The following is a 9,034-nucleotide window of genomic DNA, read 5'->3' on the forward strand; positions in this document are numbered from 1 at the left end:
CATTCCTACTACTTTTCTTGTCCGCCAATCACCGCGTCACTAAACAAGGATAGAGACTCGGGTGAAAGCATCTATCCTCGTCCGAAGTTTGACCATTCTTTCTGCACAGAAAAGATACGGGACGCGCAGTCTATTTCTTATATGTCTATGCCTGTAGCAAACAAAAATTCCTGTTTCGCGCATCTTTCCTAATTTAACGGAAAGCCATAAGGCCTTGTTTATGCGGGCAATACCGTTAACTTATGCCGGAACCAATAAAGTTCAACTATAGGATTTCAATACTTCTGTTTATACGCATTCGGCAATTTTGTATAAACAGAAGCATTGAAATCCTATAGTCAAACTCTACCGGTTCTGGCATAAGTTAAAGGTTATTGCCCGCATAAACAAGGCCTAAACTATTTTTCGGCAAAGTAACAACGGGAATAACGAAATAGGCAATTCCCATTTCGCACTGCCTACTGCCTTACTGTTGGTCAATGAAAAACGCGTGTTAAAAAAACGCGAAATAATTACTTGTATAGACAAAAATGAAATAACTCCAAGAACCTTAAGCCCCTTGCACAATGGACGGAATAGCGATAGCGATAGAAATAACACAGTTTTTAACACAGAATTCCAACTCGTCGGAAATTTTATCGCTATTGCTTATTCCGATTTTCTGATCTGCATTGATACATGTTTTGTATGTTAGATTCCGCTGTTCCTACCTTTATTTTTAAATATAAACTCTTTAAAACTTTTGTTATTTCTATCGCTATCGCTATTCCTTTCATTGTGCAAGGGGCTTTACTCTATACTGCCTACTCCCATTGTAGACGGCCCTTTAACTTGCGAGCGAGAACGTGGAAGAAGTACAACATATGCGAGCAATCAGAAATCGCTTTCCAATCCGGCTACCAATGGTAACCGCAAGCGCGAGCCGTGGCTTCGGCTCGTTGGTCCGCGTTTTACGAGATGCGTTGATACGCGTGCGGCTGTTGCACGTAACGTACACGTACGTGTTCGCTAGCTTATGTATTTAATTCGATAGTGTTTTCAATACCGTTGATTACACATAATGCTGAGCCTGTCGAAGAAAGACAAGGTATGTCAGACTACGTCTTTCATCACGGTGCATAGTACGTTGCATTTGCCGCTGTTGGTCGCCGTATTCGTTTATTATCTGCGCACGCGGATATCGCTCGTCTATAGTGGTGGTTTCTGCGCGTGAGACCGGGGAGAAAGAAAAACTAGAACGAGAGAAAGAGAGATAGCGTCGTTCCTCGCGCTGCGCACGCGAGAGAAAAAGCGAGACGCGGAATGGGGGGAAGGGAGGGAGCGTCGCGCACGCGAGAGTGAGGGTTTGGGGAACAACCCTGGAACAAGGCGAACCTCTTCAAGTTTTATCCGAGGATGTAGCGTGACTCCGGTTTTTTGACCTGAACCCAATTTCGCGTGCGAAGCCGTCCTGTGCCCCCCCGCCGTCCCTTTGATTCTTCTCGCTTACCGAGCGAGAGATTAATCGCGCACGCGTTGCGCGCGATCGGTCTGTGTGCCTCGCGGTTTCTTGGCTCTCGCGGAACGCGCGTACGTCGCCGCGAACGACGACGACGACGACGACGACGACGACGCACGCTACTGGTTTATTCCGGCCGCGCGCCTCTGGAACGATTAACAATGGTATTATAACATTTCTCTCATACGCGCAAATTTCTCGATTCGTGTCTTTCGCTTACGTACTTTTTTTTTTCTATCTATCTATCTCTTTCTCTCTCTCTCTCTCTCTATGATACTCGCCTTCTGCTTCGTAATGTCGCGAGTGCGAAGAAAAACGCCTCTAAAATCTCAGCGTCGCGCGTACGTTGTTGAAACCGGCACTCACTCTGCTTCTGTTCCAGGAGGCGAAGAGCAGCAAGGACAAGGCGAAAAACGGCAAGGACGTCGACGCTGTTGACGAGGTGAGGTTACGTTACACCGCCTCTCTCTCTCTCTTTCTCTCTCTGTCTGCTCCGCTATTCCTCCATCTCTTTTTATCCTCCGTCTTTCTACTATAACTTCTGTCATTTGTAAATTGCCGACGTCCACAAGCGTTTACGTGTTATACGCGCTCTGGTGTTCGCACGATATGCGTTTGCACACCCCGGAGCTATTTTTTTTAATATGCCGCGCGTGGAATTCCCTTCGGGAAAAAAAGTGGCTGGATAAATTCCTCGATGACAGATCGGCCGCATGTTCGACCCGACATCTTTTATTTGCTTAACTCTCCGCTTTTATGGCAAAGATATGATCGCATGCTATTTCACATATGTATCACATTTATTAATCCGTATACACAGGTTTTTATAGTTCAAGATTTGTCTTATAAGGTTTGTTCCTGATATATCATGAAGCAGATTTGCAACTTGAAAAAGAAGTTTGTCCTATTAGGTTCTAAGGTTCTGCTTATTAACAAAAGGTATATACGTGCGTTAATATTAGGTGTTAATGACACATTTCTTGCAAAAAAAAAAAAAAAAAAAAAAAAAAAAACAGCGATTTTTCATTTTGCGCATTCATTTCATTGATCACCATATTATTGAGCTATTTATAATATATAGTTTGTATTACAATAACTTGGGATCTGTGTGTTGTGTAGTTACAATGATTGATTGTATAAAAATATTTATACAACAAATATTAAGGAAGAAGAAGATAAAACAATGCATTGTTTATAATGTAAACAATTTCTTCACAGAAATGTAATTTATAATAGGTAGAGATATGAATAAAAAAAAAAAGTATAAATATTTGATGTTTAAATGCGGACGTTATTCGCCGAGTAGTAATCAGATAACGATAATTATATCGGAGTTAAAACAGTTTCAAGCTAGATGGCGCACTTGCTTACGCAAAAGCTTTGTAAACGCAAACGCATAAGGTGTTAACATAAATAATATATTTCTATTATATGTAGGTGTTGTAGAGAAAATTTATATACATTTATTACTTTTTCATCATGACATCAGACAGTGTCATTCTACAGTTCTGTCTGTCTGTCTCTCTCTCTCTCTCTCTTAACTATATTTGTTGCACTTAAGTGTTAAGTGCAAATAATTGAATATAATCATTATATTGTCTAATTAGTATTTATTTTTAACTAGCATTTATATATGTACATATACACATGTATGTACGTGTTATTATTTCACAAACTTGTTTGTCAGAATAAACGTGGGATAATTTTAATAAACTTAATTTTTTTTTTATATGTCGCTTAACATCAATGATTTGCAAATTTTTATGCAAAATTTGTAATAAATTTTTGAGGTTGAACTTGCAGTCAGTCTACATACAAGTCAATTGAATTATATAAGAGATTTTCTTTCCATATAATCTGGCTCCGGTTTTATTAACATCAACTTGTGTGTGATTGTTTCAATCACTATCTCATTGATATAAAATCGATATCGAACATAACGATGATACGCAGGCATTACGTGTTAATGACAAAGACGTTTATTAAAAATTCAGATCAAATGCACCTTGTTTTCTACATTATTTTTCTTATATATTTGTGGTGTGTGTGTAAGTATGTGTAAAAAAAATTCAAAAAGATTTTAATTATGTACAAATGATATTTATGACACAGAGTCAGTTAATCACTGTGTAATTGAACTCTATTACAAAATAAACATTGTAATCGCAATTGTGAATACTTCACAAATGCTTTGCTCCGAGATATTACGTTGTAAGAGAAAGAATTTCGTAACAGTTGCAAAAATGTCACGACTTCCGTTACTTCCTAGTTATTTTTCGAAGCGCTCTCTTTTCTTTTTTTTTTTTTGTTGCCACACATGTTCATTTTCTCGTCGCGTTTGAAACGCAAAAAATCTCGTCGATTTTATATCTCTGTCCACCCGTTTGAAATCAACCACGCGGTGGCGGAGAACAGCGTCTCTCTATTTCGAGCGACGTGCAAATAGAAAGTGCGCTAATAATAGTTAATACTGCGATAGTGCATTCCAGTCTCTGTGTCACGTCGGCCGCTTTTTCGGAGGCTCACTGACGAGTTTTCAAAATGATGATACGCGGCGTAGCGTATTACTTATAAGTTTTGTTTTCTTTATAAGTATGTAAATAAGGATTTACGCGAAAAGAAGATTATACGATTTATCTCTACGAGATATATGCGACTAAAAAATTCAACAAATTTCCGCGAATAATTTCGCAGAATTATATACGTAGACGTCTCGCGGGATGTAAAGTACGAGTCAATGCGAAACGTGACGGTGTTTTTACATCGGAATTCCTAGATCGTTTCCAAAAATAAACCGGGAATAACCTCGGCGCATCAATTGATCAAAAGCTATTGCGTTTTCCGGTAAAAAAAAAAAAAAAAAAAAAAAAAACGATAATCGGTTCCCGTGTATAATCGCTTAGACACGATTATTCGTTCGATTGACATGTAATAACGGAGCGGGCTCTCTCGCGTCATGTCATCGTAACACGATGACAAATTGTTGATAAGCCGGTCGCGCGCGCCATGTCAAGAAATCGCGATAATCGATTTACGTGGTCGGGGCACACATCGTGCCCGGGAAAATCATGATCGAAGCATGTGTACACAATATCATATTGTTTTGTTAAATGATCAAGATTAAGAAAATTCTTGTGCTGTAATAACGAACATTAGATGGTTAATTTATACTAACTAGCGATAAAAACTCAATAAAAAAATATTCAACAGTAATCATACGTATAATAAGTATTGTTTTGTTTAAAATTCTATTGTTTTCTGATAAATTAAACTTTTTTAATTTGCGCGAGTAATAATAAATAAATATCAATAAATTCCAACATTCGTTGTGTTTAAAAAAAATATAACTTTTGGTTAAACTTTTATTTTTTATCTGATAAAAATTGTGAAACTATTGCAAAAATATAGCTTTTTTTCTTTTCACACAAAATTGCTCCGAATTATACGACGCGCGTAACAAAACGATCACGTATCGAAATCAGAAAAAAACATTAAACATGAGAAGGCCCGTGCAGGCGAGCACTTCTGACTTTATGCGAGAACTTTGAGATATAGAGATAATTTGTTGTTTGTGTAACAAGAGAGTAATTTACATAGCAGGTGTGTTGACTATTGTTGTTTTCGCATGCACGTCCAACTCTGCTTAAATATAGTAACGATCATTGTGTAGTTCTGTGTCTGCGATGTAGACACATCGCATGCATATAATACGCATATACGAGATAAAATAACACTCCGTTGTATTATTCGGACTGCAAACACTTTACATTATTTTTTTTTCCGGTAAATATTTTCGAAATATCACAACATATACGCGCGTCGTATGCAAGAACCAAAAAGCCACAATAAATCTACGTATTTATTATCTCTGATAAAAGAATTGTGTGTGTGTGTGTGTGACATAGTTTTCGCAAATTTTAAAAACAAGCGTCTAAGATAATATATATTTATAATTAATAATTCGATGTTTTGTTTATATAACAAAATGATGCGTCGCGCATTATATGTTAACCGCAAATATATATAAACCGCATATGTGGCCATACGGAACCAAATTCGCGGTTCGTACGTGGTTCTCACGTGTACGTGAGAATGTATGCGTAGATTATAATCGCGCGTAAACTCTGTGTGTCGCGCCTCCCACGGACATTCAGAAATAGTAACCGGACATAGTCGTTTCGTCATGCGGCGCTTAAACCCGCTTCATCATCATTGTTAAGGGATAATGAATGACAGGGAAAGCGAGCCCGATACGTACAAAAGACATCATCGCGTTCGTAATTGTTCTATCGACATGTACTTCTATTAGCGCACATTCATGCGTGACAATTTATGTGTATTGTATACGTTGAGTCTAATTTGAAGTTTGTAGTTTAATGAGAGAGCAAGAGATCTATCACGTAGCGAAATAACACATGATATAATTCGAAAAGTAACGAGCATAACATTTCAAGAAGCTCGGAAATCTCTCCGGACGAAATTCTGTCCGTCTTATGTTTTCTTCCATGCGGATATATATATATATATATATATATATATATATGTACGCGTCGCGCGAAATGAAACGTAATTCTTCGTAATTGGCGTGAGGGTTAAGGTCGCACGTAACGGCCTTGAACGATCGGCGTCGATCGGGCGAAGCGCGGCGGCAACATGCCGATCGCGCTCGCCAAAACTTGCGTGTGTACAACACGGGAGTGTCGCAAGTGGCTGGTCGCTGCGATTCTCGGTCACGAGTGCACGCTTGCCGTTCGCCTCTGGCAGTACGTTCTCGTCGCTGTCGCAGTTGCACGTCTCCGTGAAAACGTTTCTCGGACGACGGTCTTCGGGCGTCGCGACGTCGCCGACGCTGTCGTTTCTATCCACGTCACGTGTGTGTTGCGTCTTTTTTTTCACTCTCTCTCTCTCTCTCTCTCTCTCCCACGGCTTGTGTGTATCTCTGCTCTCCTTCTTTCTGTTTTGTATCAATCGTGTTTTTTTTTTTTCTTTATCCGATATCGTCGCGACAGACGAGTTCTTGTCGAGAAGAGAAACTCGTCTCTTTCGCACATATGCGAGAGAAAACAGTGTCGCGAGAGTATCCTCGGATAGCAACCGGATAACGACGAAGAGATGACGTCTCTTTTCTACGACATACATCGCAAATAATGCAATTCCGAGTGCCGCACATTCGCCTTTGTTCACCGCGTTGAGAGAGTTAGATCGGCTAGTAAGAATATTCTGTATGTTTTAAATACCCTGGGTGTGAAGAATTATTTATATCATCTTGTATAGATGTCGTCGCAAGTTCTTCTCTCAGAGAGAACTCGTCGTGCCTTTTTTTTCGTCAGTTTTGCGCGCGCAAATCACGAATTCTTTTCGTTCGCGATTAGATCGGGAGAATTTTCTTTCTTCGAAGTTAGCGTTGTGTTTTATATATATATATATATACGAGATAAATAAAACTCGACTCTCGGAGAGCGAGAAATTAAGTTCTATGCTCGTTGCGAAAGTTATTTGTGTGGCGTGTGTTGTTTTGTTTATTACGAGAAACGTATAAATCCACCTTGTCGCTAAAATTAAATTTTATTTGTTCGCACGTTGAGAAAAAAGTTGATAATTTTTATCAAATTAAACGAATATTGAGAATATGTTAGCTATAATAATCGGGAGAATGTCGAATACAATTGTCAACATTAATGTCCATGCAATACACACGGATTTGTGAAGGTCGAGAATGTTGAGTTACGAAATGTGTGTGACGGCCAGCGACAGAAAGATAATATTTACTCCCTCGTCACTTTCGATTGTCGACTAAAATTATCTCGCACGTGCAAAACGCCGAATCCGGCATGGAGACTGTGACTGATTCGTGATAAAAAAAGAGGATCTATTTTGCCTAAACAAACTTCCGCCCAGCTAACTTATTTTAGTCATTTTTTTTTTGTTTTTTTTTTGTTTTTTGAAAAGAAACGTCGTCTGTCTGTTAAAGAGTTCGGGTGACACGTGTGTATTCATTATTAACGATACAGCTGACATGGGTTACTTTCGCGTGTAATGGCAAAGCCTGGAATTCACGATAGCAATTTATGTGTTGTGTTTGACACATAATACATATGCGCGAAAAATTAATATAATTTGTTTATTTAATGGGATTTGAGATTAAAAATAAATGTTCGAACAAATGTATATGTACATATACATAAAAATTATACTTATGTAGTTAAAAAATTGAATCTGTTAAATTGTGCAAACTGTATCTTTTTCAGAGACAGAATTGTTTTGCGCGATTTCCCCCCCCCCCGCATTGACGCGCTCGATGTTTTAGAGAAGCTAATTTGATACTTAAAATAATAGAAAAAGAACAATTCTCTTTCTCTCTTTCCCCATGTTGTTCTCGGTGAATATTTCGCGGAGTATTTTTAGACATGCATTCGGGAGTGCGTTCTCAGGTGTCGGCGAGAAAAAAGCGGATATTCCCGATAATCAGTGAAAGCAGATCGGTTGTGTGATCATTGCGATTGAGATTTGTCTCTCTTTCGTTTGAGAAAGAAGGATCGCGCGAATGCGAGAATCAAATGTTTTACGCCTCGACAACGTCGCGAGACCGTTTTTCCTGCGGCGAGTTGCCGCGCTCTGTCGATAGTGAATCTCCTTCCTGGCACGATCGTTGTTCCGAGGATCGCACACTGGAATGCAGAGCAAAATGCAGTCCTTCAGCGGACTCGCCTTCGGGAACGTGTTCAAGAAGAAGGCAGGTTATACGGTCGATTTTAAACAATGCATTCCCATCAACATTTGGCAAATCCTAAATATATCTGTTGACTTGGTCACTCAAATTATTGCTACATTTTTTTTTTTTTTTTTTTTTTTTTTTGTATGTACTTGCGATGATTATATAGACAGATATAAATTTTTGTATTTCTTAGAACAGAATTAATTTTTTTATCTTCTGATTTAACATCAATAATTACAAGCCTTGTAACATGTTACAATTGAACACACTGTCGATTATAAAAAAAAGTAATGCCATTATTTTTTTCCAGCAAGATAATCTTATTATTCGACCTTGTTTAACAATTGAAAAGCGAAATCTTTATCATCTGCATTTATCACTGTATATTTATCTCAGACTCATGTGTGATCGATATGATATGTATCTAAAGATATAATAACTTTCCAATGTGCGATGTAGTTTTGATTGCACAAAACAAATAGTGACAGATAAGTAAGTGCGTGCAATCAAATGCGCATTAATGCTGCAGCGATGTGGAAAAGCGTTGCGTAAATACTACGCAATACTTTAAGGTATTTCGTAACATTTAGCGCGATTTAAGTTATTAAATATTGAAGATTGTCATGAGACGGTCAATATTTTTCACGGAACAAAGGTCGACGATTTCTTGATTCTCACATTAACTCTGTGTGTGCAATTTGATAAAAAATAATAATTTTAATATTTTGACTTTATAAATAAATGGTCTTTTTAACATTTCTTGTATGTGTATATATATATACACATGGAAGAAATGTATATGGAAGTAAATAAAATTATAT

At 38.1% G+C, this 9,034-nt stretch overlaps 1 protein-coding gene across 4 annotated transcripts in view; it reads left to right on the forward strand.

Annotated features, from left to right (window-relative positions):
* The first annotated feature begins 1,274 nt into the window (after window positions 1–1,274).
* Window positions 1,275–9,034, forward strand: part of LOC109858695 (serine/threonine-protein phosphatase 2A 56 kDa regulatory subunit gamma isoform-like) — a 16,288-nt gene continuing 8,528 nt past the window's right edge. Inside the window, exons 1-2 of one of the 4 annotated variants that reach the window (XM_020436198.1) lie at window positions 1,275–1,662; window positions 1,881–1,940. In XM_020436198.1, the coding sequence (XP_020291787.1) occupies window positions 1,660–1,662; window positions 1,881–1,940 (63 nt within the window). In that variant the 5' untranslated portion in view covers window positions 1,275–1,659. Of the gene's footprint in view, window positions 1,663–1,880; window positions 1,941–6,248; window positions 6,708–7,746; window positions 8,232–9,034 lie in introns of those variants that run through there. The other 3 variants (XM_020436199.1, XM_020436200.1, XM_020436202.1) reach the window with 3 other exon arrangements.

The sequence above is a fragment of the Pseudomyrmex gracilis genome, unplaced genomic scaffold (assembly GCF_002006095.1).
Source record: "Pseudomyrmex gracilis isolate BER0280 unplaced genomic scaffold, ASM200609v1 scaffold_219, whole genome shotgun sequence".
Taxonomy (NCBI): Eukaryota; Metazoa; Arthropoda; class Insecta; order Hymenoptera; family Formicidae; genus Pseudomyrmex; species Pseudomyrmex gracilis.